Source organism: Leptonychotes weddellii, chromosome 12 (assembly GCF_054177405.1).
Source record: "Leptonychotes weddellii isolate Sample4059 chromosome 12, ASM5417740v2, whole genome shotgun sequence".
NCBI lineage: Eukaryota > Metazoa > Chordata > Mammalia > Carnivora > Phocidae > Leptonychotes > Leptonychotes weddellii.
Genome location: NC_138380.1, coordinates 73,821,078 through 73,845,798, shown reverse-complemented (window position 1 = coordinate 73,845,798; position 24,721 = coordinate 73,821,078). Strand labels below are relative to the sequence as shown.

The following is a 24,721-nucleotide window of genomic DNA, read 5'->3' as shown; positions in this document are numbered from 1 at the left end:
TCAGATAGTATAGAACAATGGATCATAACCATGTTGAGTGAATACATAATAAAAATTTCTAAACTCTTTATGAACTTGGAAATATTTTTTTCTTTGTACTTACATCTTGATGTAATTGTCAATAAGAATTGACACAAAGAATAACAAGGGAGAATTTAGATGTAGTTTATGGAGACCATATCCAGAAGATTTGTTTTTTCTAAATAATTTCACAGATTTAAAAAATGAAAAGTATATGAACCCAAGGACTCAATCTGAAACAATTCTTATTAAAGATGAGTAACACTGAGCTCACTGTATAATAGAAACAAAGAGATATATGTATCATCATAATAAAACAAGAATTATTATATTGATAGTATATATATGCTCCAGGCAATGTTTTGTCAATATTTAGCAAAATATGGGCAGAACCAAATCACATCAGTCCTGCAGCTCACAGTACTTGGGAATCAGACTTCCATAATAACACTGTGTTGAGTATCAGAATACTTATTGTAAGATCTCTTTCCTTAAATAAATATGTATGAACCTAGGATATCTGACACTAGATTTTCAATGAAATGATTGAATAAAAAGTTTTATGAGCTTTTTTTAGGCACAAAATAACAGGCTATATGATCACATCATTAATCACAGCCTAACCAAACCTTCTCTAACTTCTTCTCCTGATCTTAGTGCCTTGATAAATTCTATCCTAAAGTCTGTCAACATAGCCTATGTTATTTTATGGACAGTTTGTGTCTTCATGCAAACCTCAATATATGCTCACATACCTACATATTTATGAAAAAAGAAGTGATGTTTTTGATTCCATTCACTAACCTTTCTTACACGCTCTTTCCCAACTTACTTTTTCATAACTAATATTTTCATAAATAAGGACAAAAGTAAATGTATTATTTTGTTCAATTTGGTTCTATTCATGTTCAATATCATGAACATGGTGTATATTTTTTTAGGAAGATATGATATAAACCTTGTTTTATTATTTTTATTTCCTTTTTTTTTCTAATTACATATTCTTGAAAGAAAGAGTTCTATTTTTTTCTCTTTTATGCCCTAATGCCACCAAAGAGACAGCATTCTTCTAAGACTCTTGCTTTAACCAGAAATGATTTTTTATCTGTCATTGTGCCCAACTCTAGACCAAGAGTAGAAAACTTCATGTTGGCAAGGTTTAGACAGGTGAACATAAATGAAAGGAAACCAGGCTAGAAGGGGACAGCCCTACTCAGTCCCCCATCTATCCTTTCTAGATCCTCTGACTTCTCAAGAACAATGAGAAATACACACCATCAACAAAAATCTGACTCTTAACTGTTAGCAGCTAATTCATTTTTAAATATTATGGAGCCAAGAACATTCTTTTTTAGGCCAGTGACCCACAAGTTTTCCACCTCTAGAATGATGTTTCTTAATATACACAGACAATATATTTCTTAAGGGCATGGAGTGTATCCTAGTCATCTTTTAATTCCCTCGGCTTTATACAAAATCATAAAAATAACATCTAACATTTAGTGTATTTTTACTGTGTATCATGTCTTGCTAAATGTTTTACATACATTACCACATTTAATATTCATGATGAAAGTATTAGGTAAGAACTAATTTATCCTTACTTTATAGCCTAGTAAATAAAGTCCAGGGAAGTTGAGGGAATTGCCATGAGTTACATGGCTCCTAACTGGTAGAGAAATATTTCAAACCCAGGCACTGTGCTCCTAAGCCTGACCTATTTGCCTTAGCTATAGAGTGTACAAAACAGAAACAGCTGTTCCATTTTGGTTTAAACGAAGCAAAGGTAATGGTTAGGAGGGCCTATTCACAACTGTCCTGTGAATCATCCATTAAATATAAGTAAATAAAATCCTTCTACGTAACAAGTGAATGCATAAAATATAGTTCTTCCATGACTAGTTCATTGCACTGCCCTATAAATTCTCCATCACGTTTTTCCTCTTTACTACTGAGATAGCACAGACCCAAGAATGAAATATGGAAAAATGTATAATTTGTATTTTAGTTTGTGTTCCCAGGAAGAGAAGATGTTGGATATATTGCCTAAGTGGCTTAAAAATAAACTGGGAACAACTGAGCTGTAACACCTCATTTTATACACTGCACTAAACAATCTGGTGTAATTGGGTGGGGGAAATGAGTCACAGTTTTGCCTGTTAAAGAGGGTGGTACAAGGAATTACTGCACTTCATTTTGGTGGGTGAACTCCAGAAATATATTAGGAACCTGAATATTATTTTAAAAGTCAAGCAATTTTTCCATTTGTCATGTTAGAATTAAATGATGACTTGAGTTTTATCAATGATATTCTCAAATGAATAAATGATAAAGGAAATATTCCTTTGACTCATGACCCTAAAATTAACCAATGTGGCTAATTTAGTATGTTACAAAAGTATTTTCCATTTGTGAAATTTGCATTTTGATACATTGAGTTGCATTCATAAAGTCTATGAAGCCAGATATTGGTATTTTATTCCTGGAAATATTTTAAGCATTTATTAGTTATTTGTCAGTTCTTCATTTACTTTGTTTTGTTTATATACTTTGCAAGACTTCCTACCAAGTCCTAAATAATAGGAGCACACCACATCTAATCATTTCTTTTAAAGGCAAAATACATATCTTTCCATTAAAGATCAGTCAATAAAGTTATAGATGGAAGCTCAGGGAAAAAAAATCTTAGTTTGATGTGACTAGAATCCTAAAAAACACACAATGTCCTAGAACACCGTTTGCTGTTTCACTTAATAACTAGCTTATTTTCTTCTCCTTCATGAACTGCACACAATGAGCAAACTGTGAATTCCAGAATTTGCCCACTTTATGTATATTGTGCATTTCAAGGTGTTAAACTTCTATCTTCCACAAAAACAGTTTTTTCCCCTCTAATGAAAGACATCATATTGGTACATTGAAACAAACACCATAAAGCTCTTGAGAATGGCCAAGTTTTTAATTCATGTTGTTTTAATATAACCATGTAAATATGACATATCCTTTATAGTCAATACTGACTCTTCAAAGCCCCAAGTACTCGGTTTTGTGTTCTGTTTACTGACCTGCTTATAACATTGCTTTGTTTATTTCTCTCTCATTACCCTTACACATGGTATTTTACTCCAGAAATCTGATTTGTAAGTATGCAGGTTTCATAAGCTAATAAAAGCCATGTCTTTTCTACCCACATAACAGTAATAGGATGACACTACTAAGCTCAGAGACCTAAACCAAGGTAATTCTCTAAGAAGAAGGTTAAAAGCATATTAAGAAAGGTCTCTCTGAATCACTGGCCCTTTGTGATCCTGGAACTCAGAGCTAGACAGAGTTTGATTCGCTATTTTTGTGCTTTCTAACCTACTCCTGCTCCCCTCCAGTACTCTACATTGCTAGTGCTAATATAAGTCATTTGTTCTTTGATTTTCAAGTATTTATTAAGCATCTATTATGCATCATGGTCATTGAAGAGGCTGGAAAAGAAGGATATAGGAAAAAAGAACAGAACCTGTTCCCATTGCCATAGGTGACATATTTTTTTTTTCTGAGAAGAAACCTTCCCTATGTTACATTTACTCCCACTCTCCCTACCTCTACCACTACTATCTGTAAGCTCTTCACCTTCTGGAGGGTCTGTTATCCCACAATCAGACACAAAGTACATACAAATGAATTGTCTAGGAGAGAGCATCAATTGCACAAACCTTTATTTTCTTAGCAGCAGACTCTATGACCAGTGATGTAACGTAAATCAAGACCTAGCTTAAGTTGTCAAGAACCTCACTGAGATGCCCCTACATTTCAAAATATAAAGGAAATAAAAATAGAACATAATTTTCTAGGTCGTGGCTTTGAATTGGATCTTCACATTTCACATAGAAGTAAGTGAAGGGTATCTGTTCACTCTTAAAGGGTTGTCAACACTCAAGCTACATTATGGCTACAGTAATGATGATTTCTCTGGCATTGAAAATCTTAATTGTTGAGTAAAGGAGCTAAAATTTACTGTTTAGCGCTATCCTGGACACCATTAGAGCAATAGGTTGAATACAGCTCTTTCATTGTTAAAAATTCCTCGGAGATTTCATGTTCTCTCACAGAAAGTGAACTTTAGGGATTTGGGGACAGTGATTCCTAACTGGAAGACTGGAATCGCCTGGAGTATCTTAAAAACACTAGTTTCTATGCCTCATCCCTAGATATACTGACATAATTGCTCTGGGTGTAGTCTGGGCATCAGGATTTTAAAGCTCCCAGATGATTCTAATGTGTAGCCAACGTTGAGAATCACTGTTCTGAGGTCTTAGGTTTAACCCAAGCCATCATTCCTAAAACTCAGAATTACTGATTTTTTTTTCCTGGCTTAATTTCTTCTGTCTTGTAGCCTTATGATGAAGTAGTGGCAAACTGCTGATGGGAAGGAAAGCTCAGAGAAAGAATGACCTCTGGTATGGAACTCATTTGGGGGCATGGAAGATGTTTCTGAAGACCTAATTATTTTGAACCTCGGGTCTGGCTCCTTCATGCCTTTGCTCTATCCCTCAAATACGGCCGAGATTGTGGGGGGCAGAGAGGAGAGGGAGAGAAGGGGAGAAGGAGAGAGAGCACAGAGAGCGTGCGCACATGCGGTGGAGAGTGAGCAAATGAGAGATCTGGAAATCAAGAAATGGAGAGGATGAAACCAGTTCCCCAACCCTACCACCACTCTATACAGTTGAGGATTTTCAATGCAGGGTATTTAAAGACAATTTGGCAAACTGGAGTCAAGCTGTTTGTCAACTGATCAGTCCGGCAGTGATAATGATTTCTGCATAGTTACAGACACTGCTGGGAATTTGGAGGTAAATAAAACAAAACAAAACAAAACAAAAGGAAACCCAGCAAAAGTGCTTTCCCTCAGAGGCTTGGAGACCTTTCCTCAAGTGCAAATGCCTCTTCTTTGGCATTCCAACTGAATTCCCCTCTCAATCTAGTTTATAACCATGATAAAAATTCTAATCCCTGTTAGCAGAATGATTAATGCCTACAATGGGTTTAAAGCCAATAAATATCTAAGCCAATTTAAGGTAATGTTTTTATTTCAAAACTGACCTCTTCTATGAGTTGTTTGTGCCTCTTTTATGGCCTGGTGCGCCTGGTATAATAGTTCTTTATGTAGTTGGCATATCCTGCTGACTAGAACAGGTGGTCACCAAGGAGAGGATTCATGCCATGCTTCTTTTTGTACTGAAAGAGGTAGCACACAACATTGCACAAGGTGGGCACTCTAAAATATTCCTGGAATTCAATGCAGTTCTTTGGGTCTTTTTTTTTTTTAATTTAAATGATTTATTAATGGAATCTATCTCAAGTAGGGAGGATGAATGGGGAACAAAGGAGTAAGAAACAGATGGACACACCAGTGTTCATAAAAGCCTAAAAGCTTTTTCTCATATTGACCCATAATTTGTCAACAATCAATTCTAACCAGATTTCTCAGCTTTCACTTTAGGGTGAACAAAATCTGTACTGTTGGCAATTAATAAAGATACTTGTATACCTCGAAAGAGATCTAAGCTATTAAAGGACCTCATCAAATTTATCTTTAGTTATAAAAAAATCCAATATTTTTTTTTTTACCCAAAAGCAATTTTAGAAAATATTTTAAAACTCTATTTTACTATCAAAAATTTATTGTAAAAATTGGAAACCAAAGATGGTTATTTGTTTTAAAGATCATTTCACCTAAGTGCTGAGGACACTGAATTTCATTTCCAAAGCATAAATAAATGACACACCTTAACTCTAGGCCACCTTTAACTCCGTTCCTGCTACACATTCCATCAGCACCTGGGCTTTGAGGCTTTCACCATTTTGTGAATAATTTCAGGTTAACCTTGACAATCTTTTTCTCATTTCAATTAAAGAAGAAGAAAAACCAAAGAGGGGACATAAGGAAAACAAACGCAAGGTGATAAACTGCCGGATGAGTGTATTTTATACTTTAAATTTCTAATGTAATATCTGAAATGTCTACACATAACTATATGTATAGAAAAGTGTCAAATACATATCAGAAAAGTAGACAGATATGAGATGAGCTAAACCAATGCAGATGATCATACAAGATTCTATAAAGGCAAACTGCTGAAAATAAATGATAAGAGATATAGCTATTACAGACATAAATGAGGAGAGAAGCAATCCTTTCCTTTCATCTGAAATGAGCATATTTTATTAATACACATATAAGTGCTCTTTCTTCTTCAACAAAATATAGCCTATTGAATGTTCTTTTCCTCCTGTAATAGAAAATTGTTTACACCACTATTGTTGATACAATTAAATGAATAACCAAAATATATAATACTGGCATAAGATCTCTTTGCTTATCCTACTTTAGATATCAAAATAAAAAACATACAACTGCATACAACATATGCATTATAAGATCGTCCAGGAAAAAAAAAAATGATGCATAATTAGATTTTCACACAAAGGTTTTACAACTCGTCTTATCAGCAGGTTTTGAGTACTAATGGAAAATGGAATTGATGCAATTATGTTGAACAGTGGCAGGAAGCATGCTTTTAAGAGAATCAGCTTAAAGAAAAAAAATTCCAGTTGCATGTGCATTAAAGCTGTCAAGACGTTAAGCTAAAGATCTCTCTGTGCCAGCTAAACCCCTGCCCGATTCCAGGAAGTAACTTTCTGAAGCCATGCCAAGCCCTGTGCTTGAAAATAACATCTTAATTGGTTTCTTCTAATAAAATTCAAAATGTTCCTTTTGATGATGACAATACACTCATTGTTTTATTCCAGCTTAATGTTCTGGTCTCTTGGAATGTTGTATTACTGTTCAGGGAAGAAAAAAAAATAGCTCATGAGTCTGAATTTATGTAGCAACAATCTAGCTGGATGGACCAGCAAAAGTTGGAAGCTTTTGATGCAAGAAAGAGAGCTTCTATTTATACCCAGATTTGTATATGATACCAATGAGACTCCAATTGCTTCCCACTGTTTGCATCATTATTACTAATAACAGTTATGTGTAAATACAGAGCCAGGTTGATAATGTTTAGAGAATGTTTAAGGCTCTTACTGGCAACTGATCTAAAATAAATTATCCAATAAGTCCAATAAGTTATGAGATTTTGTTTTTGCTTGAATTATAACAACTAGTGTGTATTTAAGAGGTTGGAAAGTTATAAAAAGAGCTCCAAAATATTCACTGCATCATATTATCAGAATTTTTACATGCCTGGTCATCATTCTTAAGTTTCTTTATTGAAAGTTTTTCAAGCCAGTCTATTGAATGATTTGTATACCTAGAGACAAACTCTAATTTCATAAAGAAATTCAATACAAATGTTATTTAGTTTATACAAGTCCATTTTATAATCACTTTGGTGTTATTCACTTTTCATTAAACAAAAGGTCCCTGTGTTAAGAATGGCAGTTCTGTTGGAATTGTTTTTTTACATGCAATGGTCTCTAACACTTGAGAGAATGGTGGCCACACATACCCCCTTCTACCTGAGCCAAATAAGGAAGGTCAGGAATATCAGGGTATTGGACTCCCTTTACTCTCGGTTTCTAATTTTGCTAGTAGTCTTAAAATCTTCAGACTTGTGTCCACTATCAAATTTCAGTAATGAATGAAGCACCAGCTTGGTACACCTCACACAGTTTGTACAAGATGATGTCTGTTTACAGAAGAGAAGAGGTCTTTTCTAATCTAAATTTTCTGAAATGAAGATTTTAGAAAACAAAGCACATAAAGATTATGTTTCATATGCTATAATTGGAAATCTGCTAACTCCTTGGCAATTCATGCTAATTAGAGTAACATGAGCAACTTGGGCTGCAAGACTTCACTGGCTGTAAAAGCAGCAAGTGTAGGGAACAAATTTAGGTATTTGCGGTGTCGTCCCATATGATTTGCCCAATTCATTCCCTTGAGGTTCCTGTTCATGTTATCTGTAGTAACAATGGATTACCTCCTTCTGACAGGTTCAGCAAGTCCCTTTGTTCTCACCATGACTAACCATCAGTAATGGGAAGGAGGCAAGGCTCAAAGACACTACAGTTTCTTGCTCTGCGCCTCAGCTCACTTGCACTGAGCTGTTACTCTACGTACATCTGGGTTGCAGTAATATGTTAAGAACTAAAGTGTTTGCCAAGCTAATCACCAATTACTATATGAATATAAATTTGCGGTATTTGAAACTCGAACATAAGAAAACATAAATAATACATTAAAGACGATACCAGGAATACAACAGCTTTTTCCCTAACTTTTCAACTTTTGTTTTGTGCATTTACAAGTCAGTATACTCAGGACAGACCTAATCGGTAGTGAAACACAACAGATCTTTACTCACAGGGTATGTGTACACATGTATGTGTGTATATAGATAGTACATTTATTTTTACTCAGATATACATCCCCTCTCCATAACTGATTCTATCTTTAGAAAGTGAAACGCCATGATAAGGAAATAAGATGTTTTTCATGAAAGAATTTACCAATTGCTTCTTTAGTGCTATTACTCCTGCAGAGAATCAAGGTGTTTTGTTTTGTTGTTTTGATGAGATCAGCAGTCTGACCCTCCTCCTAGAGGAATAGCAATTATCTGTTGCAAAATTATATTGCTTTGAATCCTTTGGTCTATCAAGTCCATAGAGACTAGAGACTTGACATTAGCCGTTACATTATATAGAAGATTAAATACGAACAATCTTACATTCAAACTCTGGTACCTGCTCATTGAAAAATCATTTCAGTAGGGTAGCAAATTAGGAATTAATTAGGTAGAATATTTCACACTTTTTAATCAAGAATCTTAAATGCTAGCAACTGCTAAAATTGAGAAAGGCAAGAATATCAGGCATTTTCACTGACATCACTTCAAACTAGGACATGAGATTACTTTAATGATTTTTTTCCTTCTAAGGTAATACATAAATGGAAAGAGTAGAATACTCTATTCTAGGGGTTGACAAAGAGGAAAATGGTATCCTGATGTACACAGCACAACAATCAAAACTCTTGACTATGGGAGTTGTAATTTGGGAAAGGCAGTATGTTCATTAACTTAACATGAATTAGACACAAATAAAAATACAAATTTTTGATATTTATGTATAGCCTCATTCTTTCCAAAGAGAATTCAAAAACATTTCTTTTTTTTTTTTTTTTTAAAGATTTTATTTATTTATTCATGAGAGAGAGAGAGAAGCAGAGCGAGAAGCAGGCTCCCAAGGAGCAGGGAGCCCGATGCGGGACTCGATCCCAGGACCCTGAGATCATGACCTGAGCCGAAGGCAGACGCTTAACCATCTGAGCCACTCAGGCACCCTCAAAAACATTTCTAATATAGTGTTAAATATATTTAAATTTTGACATAATAATCCACAAATTATTGCTAAAAAAAAAAGAAGTAGTTAATTGAAAATTTAGGGACTGTTAAAGGTACCATGTTACACATACTTTGGGAAGCAAATCACATGAGGCAAATCTGTTAAAATTCCTATTAACGGCTTGGTATTTCTGAAGATTTTACAATATACATTTGCAGAATTCTCGACAAGCACAGCTAATAATTAATGTTTCTCTTCTTATGCCATTTCCTCTAGTTGTGCCTCTGCCACCATCGGGCTGGAGGTCCTTATCCCCTCTGGGCTTTCATGCCTAACTACTTCATAGGCATTCTGTAATAAATGACATAACAAGTGGAAATCTCCAAAAAGTGAAAAGCACTCTGCAACAGTAACATTTCACAACTGAGTTCTCAAGGGCAGTTAATTCCCACTGAATAAGGAGGGAAGGTTGAAATGATCGTTTTGGAGAAGCATGCACCTTGGAAATGCAGGATGAACTTGCCATCTTTTACATCTCAGCACATTGTTTCAGGGCGAGCACTGCCCTAAAATAGCACACGGCTCAGCACTCAGCTCTGCCTTTTATGTGCCCTTCTTGCCAACTCATACTCTGTGGCAGAAAATGTCTAACTTTTCTGTTCCTTGCTTTTAGATTTGTTTTCATTAACAACTGTGATCCTCAGGAACATATAAATGAAAGTGCAGAAGGCAAAAGAGTGCTGGAAATTGCCCAAAGCTTACAGCTCTCTTTCTCAATGCTTTTATTTTTGACAGTAATGGAACTAAAACCAAAATGATAGTTTTTTTATATCTTGTCATATAAAAGATATTTAGGAAATGGAAAAATTGAGCATATCTCAGTGCTCTCTTTAGTGGATGCTGCAATGGTATCCATAAAAAAGAACGTTTGAATCATTTTTAAGAGAAAATGTAGGCTCTATTGAACTTATAAGACACTACTCTGATAAATTTGCACAGTGAGCTGAAGGGAATGAATAATAAATTTCCCTATAGTTATCCTTTGTCTGAGCTCAGACTTGCTCCCATAGCCACAAAGGGAGACCTTACCTACCGCAATGAAAGAAGCATGTTCCACAGGAGTAATTCCCTCATCCTCACCTTGATGAATCCAAAACTGAAGGGATAATTAGGGATGGTATAGAGAATGAATTTTCTTTTATTTTCAGGAAGGAATGATATTCTAAGGGAAAAAGCAGAAGTCTATTGTGACACCTTTAACATGATAAAGTTAGTTTCATTGTGATTTTGTGAGTCTTAAAACTAATTCTAGCATCATCTACCAAAATGGCTCTGGCTCTGGAGTCTGACTGATGTGGTTTTTTTTGTGTGTGTGTGTCCTTTTCCATCCCTGTGACCTCAGGCAAGTTACTTTCTTGGATTCTCCATTTTATGAGGATAAAAAATAGTGCTTAATTCACAGTGTTGTTTACAGAATTAAAAATAATGCCTGGCACAAAGGCAGTATTAATGTTAGTGATTAGTATAATAAATACAAATAAATTATCAAAAGTATTTTGGAAAAACAGAAGACAAAGTCTACAAAGAATGGAAAAATGCATATCTTTAGTTCTAGGTATATTCTTCAAAATCAAAATTGCAAAGAAAGGTATGTAACATACACTTTTAATCTACATATGTAAATAACATAATATTGGATCAACATGTGAACAAATTTAAAATAAGCTATTTAAAGCAATCTACAGATTCAATGTAATCCCTTATCAAATACCAATAGTATTTTTCACAGAACTAGAACAAATAATCCTAAAATTTGTATGGAACCACAAAAGACCCTGAATAACCAGAGAAGTCTTGAAAAGGAAGAACAAAACTGAAGGTATCACAATCCAGATTTCAAAACAGACAATATGGTATTGGCACAAAAACAGACATGTAAATCAATGGAACAGGACAGAGAGTATAGAAATAAACCCATACTTACAGCACCAAATAATCTGTGCAAAGGAAGCAAGACTATACAATGGGGAAAAGACAATATCTTCAATAAATGGTGTTGGGAAAACTAGAAAGTCATATGCAAAAGAATGACATTGAACCGTTATCTTATACCATATACAAAAATAAACTCAAAATGGATTAAGGACTAGATGTGAGACCTGACACCATAGAATTCCTAGAAGAAACCATGGGCAGTAATCTCCTGGACATCAATTTTAACAGTATTTTTCTGGATCTTTCTCCTCAGGCAGGGGAAACAAAAGCAAAAATAAACAATGAGGGCCGTATCAAACTCAAAATCTTTTGCACAATGAAGGAAACCATCAACAAAATGGAAAGGCAATCTACTGAATGGGAGAATATGTTTGCAGATGACGTATCCAATAAGAGCTTAATATCCAAAATGTATAAAGAACTCATACAACTCAACACCAAAAAAAAAAAAAAAATCCAATAAAAAATGAGCAGAGGACCTGGATAGACATTTCTCCAAAGACATACAGATGGCCAAGAGACACACAACAAATGGTCAACATTACTTAATCATCACAGAAATACAAACCAAAATCACAATGAGCTATTACCTTATACCAGTCAGAATGGCTAGTATCAAAAAGATAAGAAGTAACAGCTGTTGGCAAGGATGTGAAGAAAAGGGAACCCTCATGCACTGCTGGTGGGACTGTAATTGGCACAGCCACTAGGGAAGACAGTATGGAGGGTCATCAAAAAATTAAAAATAGAAATACCATATGACCCAGGAATTCCACTTCTGGATATTTAGCCAAAGAGAACAAAAACACTAATTTGAAAAGATACACGCACCCCTATGTTTATTGCAACATTATTTGCAATAGCCAAAATATGGAAGCTACCTAAGTGTCCATCAATAATTGAAAGGATAAAGAAGATGTCGTATAGACACACACACATGCAAACATACACACACAACGGAATATTACTTAGCTATAAAAAGGAATGAAATCTTACCATTTACAACAACATGAATAGACTTAGAGGGCATTATGTTAAGTCAAATAAGTCAGAAAAGACAAATACCATATTATTTCACTTACATATGGAATCTATAAAACAAAATAAATGATCGAACAAACAAAAAACAGAGATAGACTCATAAATACAGAGAACCGGTGATTGCCAGAGAGGAGGAAGGTGGGGGGATGAGCAAAACAGGTGAAGGAGATTAAGAGGTACAAAATTCTAGTTATAAAATAAACAAGTTACAGAGATGAAAAGTACAGCATAGGGAGTATAATAAATAATACTGTAATTACGTTTTATGGTGACAAATGGTGACTACATTTATCATGGTGAGCAATGAGTAACGTATAGGATTATTGAATCACTATGTTGTACACCTGAAGTTAATATAATATTGTGTATCAATTATACTTCAATAACATTAATTAGTTAAGCCATCTAGCATCACTTGAGCTATCTTCATTCAACAGAGAGTTCGATCATAATTATTTACACATATCTATCGATAATCATGGAATAGGACACACTTTTTTAGGGAATTGCTTTGGTCAGATGACTGAATAAACATAGCACAAAAGCTCACTCTTTTAATTTCGTATCACTGGAGCATCCTATCTTTGTAGTTGCAGGAACCTTGTACCTTTAGAAATAGCTTAACATCACAGCATCATCTTTTGGCGACAGAACTAAGCTTATTGGAATCTGACAAAACTCATGGAGGGTAAGAATTACTTTTTTATGACAGGAAAATAAGAGTTTTCAACTTTTTCTCTAAAAATTTGTAAAAGAACACATCATTGTAACGTATTTCTATCCTAATACTTCTCAAGGGACATTCTTTGCACTACTTAAAACTTCCCTAATTCAAGGCTATGAAAGAGATTTCATTTTATTTTGACTACTAGAATCCTATACCAATAAATATTACAGGGAAAAACAGACATACAAAATTTCTTAGCAATTTCCTCTCATCTTCTGTCCTCATTGTATTTATAACAGTTTTAACTTGCTCTTTATATCACAAATTTAGTGCTACTCTACTTAAAACTTTATGATTTAGGTGATGTCCTACTCACAATTCATCAATCCCTTCCTGATTTCAAAAACACTCTCACAGGGGAAAGAATGCAGAGTTTCTCACTCACAGCAGCATTCCTTGTTGAGTTTGATTTTATTAAACATGCAGGTGTTATTAAAGATGTTTAACTGACATTTAAATGAAACTATCAGGAGGGGAATTAAAACAAACCACATTAACACAAGTTTTCCCAAGAACTAAATATTTCAGAAAATTCAGTAGCATTCTCCATGAGCATTCTCCAAGATTAATGGAGAAATCAAGAACAATTGGCTTTATTTTTATCTCTGGGGCAACCATAAGACAAACTGTTTTCAACAAATGTGCCTTGTAATGTTAATGCTACCAGAGTTCATAAAGAGACAATTTATTATTTTGAGTTTATTGTCCAACAACAATTCATCAGCTTTCGGGTTTAGCTCACTAGTTCACAGGGGTCCTTTTATTTGTTGTTTAATTAAGCTTCTTGTCAAATGAGGCAGATATTAAAAGATAAAAGATGTTTTGTAAAATTCCATCATCTTTCACTTATATACTATTGATGACCTGGAGTCTCTGACAATTTTATTAATGAAAATTGAGCACTGAAAGAAGGCAAAAAAGAATCACAAAGTAAATCACTGAAAGAACTGATAATCCTATACAAGCTTAGTCTCTACACTTCATATACTTGTTTCCCAATAGAACTCAAGCTGAAATTTTTATGTTTTTAAGCCAGTGCTATGAACATGTAAATGTAAAAGTCAACCCTGAGTCGGAAACTGGAAAATATAAGCTAAGGAAAAGTGTATCCAAATAGCAGAAATTTTTATAAAGTTTTAATCTTTTAATTGTCATTTTCCTTTTGAGTTTAAGGCAATTAGTCACAGGCTTCAGTGGAGTGGGGGGCAGTTTAGTAGTAGGGACTCTTTACTGTTCTAGTGAACACAAGCAAAGAATTAATAGCAATCACAAATAATCGGCTTTTCTGCCATGCATCTAACTATCGGTGAATTTATTTTTGAGTTTCCAGAGCTTTATAAGTGCTTTATATAGTTCTGTGGCCACCTTGATAACTTATGAGTTTTGAGCCAAAGGAAAATTTGTAGAGCCAGACTGCTGCCTCTTCAGTAAAATGATATTCAGGCTTTTTGAAGTCTATGGGATATTGAGTGCATCCTACTTCTTTATTTTATTTTGTTTTGTTTGTTGTGCGTGCGTGTGTGTGTGTCCCAGGCTTCTTTATTTAAGAGAAAAGTGATGAGGGATGTGGGGACATCCCACCTCTTTATTTCAGGATATTATGTTTCTAGATCTAAAAACATGCAAATATAAATGATAATCCAATATTTACCAGGTTTACTTAAAAAAAAAACAATGATATCTTAGAGTTTTGTACTGGAGAGATAAAATATGTACATGGCTGAATTACTGCCTTTATGGTAACAGACAGAGGTGGAACTACTGTGTAATTTTGGACAACTTAACTCCTGAACAGCTGATATCCAATCTTAAACATAAACAAGCAAGAAATTTTGCTATTTCAGTAACTTAATAACACTCATTAGCTCATGTAAGATCAACTGGTTCAATAAATAAGTCTCAGTTAAAATATTGACTTTAGGATCTATTAATTTCTGTACACAAAAGGTATTCCAAAGACCAAATATTCCTGAATAAATTTCAATGTACTCATCAAAGGAAAAGGGGAAAAAATCTAATATACTATTTAACAGCCATTACTTTAGGAGTATTCATATAACCTATATTTGGTATTTATATGGATATATTTATATTTGTATTTTATTTTATGGGTATATTTATACAGATATATTTCATATCATGATACAGAAGTGGATCAGAAATTATCCTACATGCCCTCCACATTCCTGAGGTTTTATGGTACTCTTAAATGTCCCAAGAGTGGCAAATAGTTGTCTACAATTTCAAGCCATGCACTATGCCATGATCATCATAAGAAGTAAACTAAGTAGGTAGGGTTCTTATTAAGTTTATCATGAAAAATTGGACTTTTAAAAAATAGAATCTTAAAAAAATAATGCAGTTGTGCATTACTTTAAAAGTCTAGACATATCTAGACATGCTAAGGCAACATCCCTGACAGGTCACCAGTCAAGGCACTGTGGAAGGCTATGTATGTATGAGGTCTCTTCCCTTTAATATAGAAAACTAGGCTTCCAATCAAAACACACAAAAAACTCTCTGGAAGAAAACATCTAAAATTTATAGAGATGAAATGTCTTTTAGGGAAGAAAACAGATAAAGAGATTTGAGAATTAACTGGAAAGAGTAAATATAAAAGTTGAATTCCCAGACTACTTTGAATCTCTAGTGTATAATGTGGGACAAGTTTGGAAGTAGATAGAAAATATTTGACCATCAGCTATGTACCAGGATATGAATATAAAACTATCTGTGCAAAAATTAACAAAAATTCTTCTCTCATGGTATTTGTATCTTAATGCTATGATGAAGAAATTTCGCATTCTACCTAGTAACTCTCACTGTTTTAAATTAACAAGATTCACTGAAGCACTGTTGTAGTGTACTAAGGCTCTATCAGTTGGGGAGTTATAGTGGTTAAGAAGTATCAAAATGTATATTAATTCAACATTTATTGAACAATAACAAATGGCAGTCTCTACACTAAGTGGAGTGGAAGTAATTACGGTACAAAAGAAGACCATAATTTTACCCTAAAGGAATTTATAAATACTAACTCTAATACAAGTCTTTGTGCATTTTAATAAGATGCACACTATATACTACACAACACATTTTACAAACTTAATTCATTTCATTTTCAAAAATTTCTATGTGTTATTCCCATTTTACAGATGATAAAATTCTGGATTAGGAAGATTAGGTAACTACCCCAATGTAGCATCCCCAGAAAGTAGCAGGCAACTATGATTTAAAACCATCTCTGTATGACTTCAAAATCCATGAATTTTTAAAAATTGTTTGTTTAGTTTTGTTCTTTCCCTTGCCCAGGTCCTTCTTATAAAATGTTTTTGAAAGCACTGAAAGGAATTATTGTAGAAGACTTCCTCAAAGGAGATGATATTATAAAGCAAAACTAAGCTTAAACATCAAATTTAATTAGTAAGAGGTCTTAGAATTAAGTTAGCCTCCAAATTTTTTAACTGGTTGGGAGAACTGAGGCCCTAACGAAGTTTCAGGGTTAATTAGTGAGGGACCAAAGTTTGAAAATCCTGATAATCCATGTAAATGCTGTTCTCATGACACTACACTGCCAATCAAATGTTCATACTTGCACAAACATCAAAAATATATGTTTAAACATATTTCCTAATTTTTTTTTTTTTTTTTTTTTTGAGACAGAGAGAATGAGAGACAGAGAGCATGAGAGGGAGGAGGGTCAGAGGGAGAAGCAGACTCCCTGCCGAGCAGGGAGCCTGATGCGGGACTCGATCCAGGGACTCCAGGATCATGACCTGAGCCGAAGGCAGTCGCTTAACCAACTGAGCCACCCAGGCGCCCCTTTCCTAATATTTTAATAAAAACTTTCCAGAGGCCATTAGAATCATGACAAACATTTTTCCCACTTAATTATAACTAAAATTTTGTTGGTATTTTTCATTATACAGAAAGACAGAAATGTTACATAAAGACAAAAATACATTTTAGAACTCTAATTATTACCAGGAATAATCAGAGATATGTCAGTATCTAATAATAGAAATTCAAAAACATGAAGTAAAACCTGATAGACCTCTTTGAAAAGAGAAATAGGCAAATCCATAATTATAGATGGGGAGTTCAATTTCTTCTGTCAGTAATTGAAAGAACAACTAGAGAGAAAATCAGTAAGAATATAGAAAACATTGCAAACCATCAACTGATTGAATCTAACTGGCATTAATAAAACATTCCATGTGACAAAAGCAGAATATACATTATTTTCTATATCAGTAAGAATATAGAAAACATTGCAAACCATCAACTGATTGAATCTAACTGGCATTAATAAAACATTCCATGTGACAAAAGCAGAATATACATTATTTTCTAGTCAGTGCCATAAAATGAGTTTTAATAGTTTTTAGAGAACCTGAAGCATATTATGTATGTTCTTTGACAACAAGAGACTGAAACAAAGACCTACAACAGAAAGATAAATAAAAGATACACAAATATCTTCAAATTATACAACATATTTCTAAATAACTTGTGATTAAAAGAAAAAATAAGGGGAGCAATTAGAAGACATTTTGAACTGACTGAAAATCAGAACACATTTTATCAAAATATGTGGAGCACTGCTACACACTGTTTCAAGGGAAATTTGTAGCATAACTGGTTATATTAGAAAAAAAGTTCTCAAATCAGTAACCTATGTTTCCATGTTAAGAATTTCCAAAAAGAAGAGCAAATTTAACACAAAGCAAGAAGAAATAAGACAATTTCATTTTAGAGCACATACCAAAGAAATATTAAACAGAATAATAATAATAAAAACAAAACCAAAAGCTGATTATTTTAACAGATCAATAAAAAGGAAAAAACTGATCTCTGCATGGAACATAAAGGAAGTAGACACAAATTTTCAATTTCATAAATGAAGTAAAGAACATTACTACAGATCCTACAGACATAGTGAGGATAGTAAGGTAGTATTATAGACAACCTCATGTCAATAAATTGAATATCTTAGATTAACAATCTGAATTACTAAGTGAAAAAGTAATCTTATTATAAGAATATACCTCATTTTAAAACAGAAACAATACTTAACACATTTAACTCAGAATCACATTTTATATCTTCTAAAATATAGACAATATTTCCATTTTTCTCAAGCTCAAAAACTTTTTGTAAAATGACATGCAACTGATACCTTTTATCAAATTATACAGTATTTATTCCGGCTTTGTAAAATACTACATTCTAAAATCCCTACTGGATAAAGGCAAAATCATTTCAACAATGGTTTCCCTTGTATATGAACAAGCAAAACAAATTTGTCTATCGTACATAAGTAGCCTTGACTTTCCTTATGACCCTTATAGATTCCAAAGATGTTCTGAGGAAAAAAATACAATGACAAAAATGCTATGATATGTGAATCTGTCAAACTACTGGATTTTTTTTTTCAGTAAAAATTCAACTAAATCAGAAAGTCTTTGCATGAACTTTATATTTATTTGAAAAGCTATTTGGCATAAAATTAGAATGGTAACAATTACAAAATGTAGTATCTAATAGGAATCACAGTTCTTTAACCTGCAAGATTTAGCTTGTACAAATGTAACTAATTAATAACATCTGAAGTGCATTCTCCCATAGGACACATGACCATCTGGTTGACCTTGCACTAGATCAATAGGGAAGGCAAATCTGTAAATCATTGTTTCCCAAATGTTATCACTCCATCATTCTACTACAAGAAGGAGGGATAAAACTTGGATGGCAAAAGAGATCTCTTGTTTCACACATTTTTAAATTGACTTTGATTGTTAATTGGACTGTAAGACAAGACTGAGGGGATTCTTCTGAAGTCCCATCCAGAAAGAGACTGGCAGAAGACCAAGTAATAGTGAAGGAAAAGAATTCAAGACAAGAGAGTCAGGAGGCAAGGTAATTATGAGAGAATATAAAGATGCAAATGACTTCTGTGTGATGTAACCTGATATTATTTGAATTTCCTCAGAATCATTTTCCAACTCATAAGTTTTGGCTGAAAAATAGTGATAGAAATTTTGAAATAAATGAAAGAAAGTATATATCATACATATTTTAATTAATATATATTCATATATGTGTCAACCCTGTACAAAGTTCTATATTTTAATGTCAAGACTAAATAATTTTGCAAGAAATGTAGTTACTTATTCATTGTGATACAGAGAAAAGTCATCATAAAATCAATGAGAAACTTTAAATAAATTCAGGAAAGGCATCTGAAACAAATATACTGTTACATCTCTTAAGAAAATGACTATGTATTAATGATTAAAATTTATACATTTTAACAATTGTTTTTGTCGAAGGTATTTTTTCTGATACTATGCCTAAAATATAGTTCACTGTAGGAATTTTTTGTATTAATTTAGAAATTATGGAATTTCATTATTTGTTCTCCCTGTTGATATATCTCTTTAAAACAAATTAAGTGATATTCTACCTGTCTGATTATTTCCTAGAAAGAACAAAATACCATAGAACTCTCAGATCAATAGCTTATCTTATCATGCTATATTCTACATACGTTATAAATTAAGGTAAGTCTTATCCTGCAAGAATCTGTTTGAGTTTGACAGCATTAGACATGGAGTATTTTAAAAAGCCCATCATAACTTCTAGTCACTCTATACATAGCAGTTACTGTCCCACTTAGTACTGAAGTTTGGTTTTAAAAGTTTATACTACTTAATTTCCTCTATAAAAGATAAACTGTGGGGGCGCCTGGGTGGCTCAGTCATTAAGCGTCTGCCTTTGGCCCAGGTCATGATCCCAGGGTCCTGGGATCGAGCCCCACATTGGGCTCCCTGCTCCATGGGAAGCCTGCTTCTCCCTCTCCCGCTCCCCCCGCTTGTGTTCCCTCTCTCTCTGTCAAATAAATAAAATCTTTAAAAAAAAAGAAAAAGATAAACTGTGAAGTCTTCGAATAATGGACTTGATGGATTATCTCTGGTGACACACTTGTTTTTAAAATTTACACATTTTGAGGGGCGCCTGGGTGGCTCAGTCGTTAAGCATCTGCCTTCGGCTCAGGTCATGATCCCAGGGTCCTGGAATCGAGCCCCGCATCGGGCTCCCTGCTCGGCGGGAAGCCTGCTTCTCCCTCTCCCACTCCCCCACTTGTGTTCCTGCTCTCACTAACTCTCTCTCTTTGTCAAATAAATAAATAAAATCTTAAAAAAAAAAAAATTACACATTTTGAGTTAAGTTTGGGTTAAAAAAAAAGTTTGGTTAGTTTTGATGTACTAGAACAGGTTTAGATAACTAATCTATGAGACCACTCCATCTTCCTACATATATTGAGAGAAATATAAAAAAGAGGAGACAAATTGTACTACTACCTAGTGCCTTTATTTTTCATTTCATTAGATATTTCCTAGTTCTCAACTTGAAAGAAAAGATGTTATGGTAATTAAAAAAAAAGACACTTCCAAGGGTCTGTTTTTTCCTTTCTTTACAACTTAACTGAACAGCCATGGGTTTTAAGGGAGAATGCCTGGCTTAGAAGCTAAGGAAGCAATTAGAAGTTCACACACTTTATGTTCTAAATAAAGCTCTTTCGGTGCTTATGATAACCTTGGGGAAAGCCCTTGGTGACTTAAGAAGGAAAGGAAAAAAAAAGATATCCATTTGACTGGTAAGTGTCAGTCATCCTGCTATTAGAAATTCAAGATAATAAAGTATTTCAAAGACATTCTGCTATAGAAAGGTCTGAGAGTATACTGTTTCTCAAGTAAAATGAAAATATGCTCAATGATACTAAGGTTTATGCAAAAAGTAAGTTGAAAGAAGTAATAAAAATACAAATAACCCCGATTGGCAAGATGATCTTCTTGATCCATTTCTTATTCTTGTCCAATTAGCATGGATTGACCAAAGTCATCCATCTGTAAGTTGTTTGAACCACCTACATTAAAGCTCATGCATACATTTGGCAAAACATCCTCAGAGGGTCTTACACCTTTTACGTTTGTGCAAATTTGAAATCACATCCATTTTCCTAAGCTTCTGAAGATAACATTTGTACACAACAGCAATCGAAAACATATTTCCAACTATTCTTTTAGATCCTTTTCAATTAATTAGGAGATTTTCCCAATCTCAGGAACTCCTTTTGGACATGGAAGAAGCACCATTAGAACAACATATGGAGAAACCAGCTTGGAGGCTAAGACCAAAATTTATTAACAAAAATTTTAAGTAATTAAACCTTCACAGAATTCTCTGATGAGGATTAGCATATAGAGGGTGTTTCTCAAACACCAGGTGACTAGTAAGAAGATACTTCAAAATGTGCAGAATATACTTCAAGCATTTTCATAAACAAATGCAATAGAGGGCTTTTGTCTATGAACCAATAATTTAAAATAGCCATGCCATCCAAAAAAACAGTCCAGTAAATATTTTCAAGATTAATCAATAGTTGATAATATTTTACTATCTTTAATTTATTATTAATGCTTGGATCTGGATGTGAAATTTTAACGAAGACTTCAAATGACATTTTCCCCAGAGTATTTATCAACTTTCTTACCATCAAATGTTAAATAAACTCTTGCTTGGGGCTGGGACGATCCTTTTACACAGATAGAACAAACAAATACTCCAACCAACACGAAAATTGCCCGGAATGCCATTTCTTCAGATTTGCAAGTTAATATCCAAGGGAAAATACCTTTAAAAGAGAGGTAACAAGTTTGTTATATTTCATTTCACATTTTAGAAGCACAACCGCACACATAAACACAGATACACACAAAATCAGCAATCTAGACAAAGCACCTTATTCATAAAAGACTTATCTGAACTTTTACAGTCAGGCAAACAGTAGGAGGTGCTCTGACTTTGTTTCTTAGATGTGAAAATTTGGATTTGATTCATTTGTGTCTGAAAGTCTTTGTGAAAAAAGAAACTGTTCTTTCAGCAAATAATGCTAATATTAAAGCAGAACAAAGCATCCAGGAATAAGGTATTGGTTCCCAAAGGAAAACCCAATATTTGAACTTGATCTTCTAACAATCACATAACATTGAAAAGACTTGAGAATGGTACCAATATGTATTAGTGGATGAAAACGTCTCTTTTTACCATAAATAGAGTAGTAGCAGGAAAATGCCACATGAACATTCACGTGCACTCACTCACATCCTCATTAGCTCTTTTGGAGTAATCATCTCTGAAATGGTGTTTCTACACATAAATATATGTGTGCTCAATCCCTGACCACTGAAATCACTCAAATTAGTTATCTGCCAATTTATACAGATGACCATGCAGCTGTTAAATGATGCAGATGAGGTAACCATGGACTAGTGCCAAATTCAAACCAATGACTTAGTGGTGAACAATCCAGTGAACCATGTATCCCTCAATGCATATTTAAAATAAATCAACCAGAAAGCAGGCTGTCAAAATTCCAAAAGATAAATCAGAGAGAAAAGCATTACCTTTTGAAACTGTAGCTGTAACATTAATAGATGCTGTTAACTAATGTCTGAATATCAAGGAAGATCAGGTAATGGGTAACTAGAGATTACAGCGGCTCTAGTGGCCACAATATGCAAAATAAACCCAGGACCATGAAAGAAATCATACTGTTTTGAGTTTGATGTAATTATACAATGAAATGACAGAGTTTAATCTAGAAACTTATTTTTACAGGTTACAACAATGCTAATATTCACTATTGTATGTCTTTTAAGAATCTTAACATTTTTATTCAATAAAGAAATGCCACAAAAAATTGAGAAGACTGCTTCATGAATACAGAAGAAAAAGTACAGTTAAACTGAACATGCCACTTTAAACAATTTAAACATTTTAAACAGTTGATTTCCTAGGTGGTAATATGGTATGAGACATAGAAACGAAACTGTTTGCCTCTTTTACCACACAGATGGAGGAAACCCTAGAGATGTTTGTGTTGGTAATTTTCAAGTGAAACAGTTTCTTCCTGCTTCCACAACCTCTTCACCTTGTCATCCCTAAATTACCTCAGAAGAAAATTGATTTTATGGGGTAACTTTCCCTTAATAATTTGCTCCCTGGTTTTATTGACTTTATAGTTAAAAAAAAAGGCTATAAATATGACTAACCTTTGTCTCTTTATTGAGCAGGCGGATAATATTTACACATTTTTACATATTGCTATTATTAGCATTTTATCTGGTATGTCTCACCAAAAGCAACATATGCTAAAAATTGCAAAGAATAATAGTGAAGATGAAATGACAGGTCAAATGAAGTGAGTATACAGAGCAATGTGGTTTCAAGCCTACCCAGAGATGAGAAGTGACGGAAAGCCAAGGAAGGGTCTTACACGTGCCCCACCCCCCCCATATATTATAACTTCCCTTTAACTGAGACACTTAGACATGCTGCTTGTTTTCACTTCTACTAATGGAACACTAATAACACGTAAGAAAAGGAATCTTACGTCCTCTGGAGCAATCCTGCATTAGAAGGCACTGAAATACTCAACTTTAAACTCTCCGCAGGTGTCATAACCTAAAGAAACAACTCAAGCAGGGCTCTCAGGAAGGGAAACACTTCCCTGACAAACTGCATGTGCTCTTAAGAAAATGTTCAGACTTGAGCACACCGATGTGTAAAAAGTCGACACAGAGAACCAAAAGTTATATTTTGCTAAACTTGTAATGCCAAAAATAATGAATGCAGCTTACCGAGATGGGAAGAGATCAGCACGTAAAAGTCATCAATTTGCTACCGGTGTGGCTCCGCGTGTCTCTCTAGTCTTTTTCCCAGAAGACCTTAATTTCTAGAGCGTCCCAGCGGTGAAATTCTTTCTTCCCGGTCCTCTGAGTTTCTTTGTAAAGGAATCCTCAGCGTCGCAGTGCCGCGGCACCCGGAGCCCTACTCTGCGTCGCTCAATCAAGCACCTCGGAGTGAATGGAAAGTGGCCGGGCACCGGGGGCGAGCGCTCGGGTGTCCGATTACAGCGACGCGGCGCGCGGCTCGGGCTGCCCGGGCGCGCCGCCCAGCCGGCTCGCCTCACCCGCCCAGCACACCCGCCTCATCACCGCCGCCGCGAGGCCCCACCCAGAGCACGCCCGCGAGAGGGTGGCAGGGAGCCGCGAGGGCGGTCGGCGATCCGTCGGGCGGGCGGGCGGGCGGAGCCGACCCCAGGACACGCTGCCCGGAGATGCAGGAATGCGCTGCTGCAGGCTAGAGAACCAGCTCGCTAACTCTGCTCCTTTCGCGGTCCGCGGTGGAGTGAGCGACTCATAGGGTGCGCTCCAAGGATTTTGTTACCGGCAGCTCTTGGAAGGCATTCAGGATTTGCTTAGTCGTAAATATCAAAGTGCAAGGCAGTTTTTTTGCCAGAAAAGGATCCCTGCATCCTTTTAAGGCAAAGAGATGTGTTTGTAAAAGGGCATGAGTCTTACCCTTTTCCTGCAGCAGATTGTCTAAAACCGGTAGAGATAAACCAACTATCTCATCGCAGTTTACCCTTTTAATGGGTGTTGTTTCCCATTGCGTTTCCTTAATATCCCGAAGGCAGTAATTCTGTTGATCTCTCCACATTGACTCACATTCAGAACTCTTCTCTCC

At 34.8% G+C, this 24,721-nt stretch overlaps 1 protein-coding gene across 1 annotated transcript in view; it reads right to left on the bottom strand.

The window, feature by feature from the left end:
* Nucleotides 1-24,432, bottom strand: part of SEMA3C (semaphorin 3C) — a 166,354-nt gene extending 141,922 nt beyond the window's left edge. Inside the window, exons 1-2 of the mRNA XM_081799705.1 lie at nt 23,833-24,432; nt 21,684-21,824 (exon numbers count right to left, since the gene is read on the bottom strand). Coding sequence (XP_081655831.1) covers nt 21,684-21,786 — 103 coding nt within the window. The 5' untranslated portion in view covers nt 21,787-21,824; nt 23,833-24,432. The remainder of the gene's footprint in view (nt 1-21,683; nt 21,825-23,832) is intronic.
* Nucleotides 24,433-24,721: the final 289 nt, after the last annotated feature.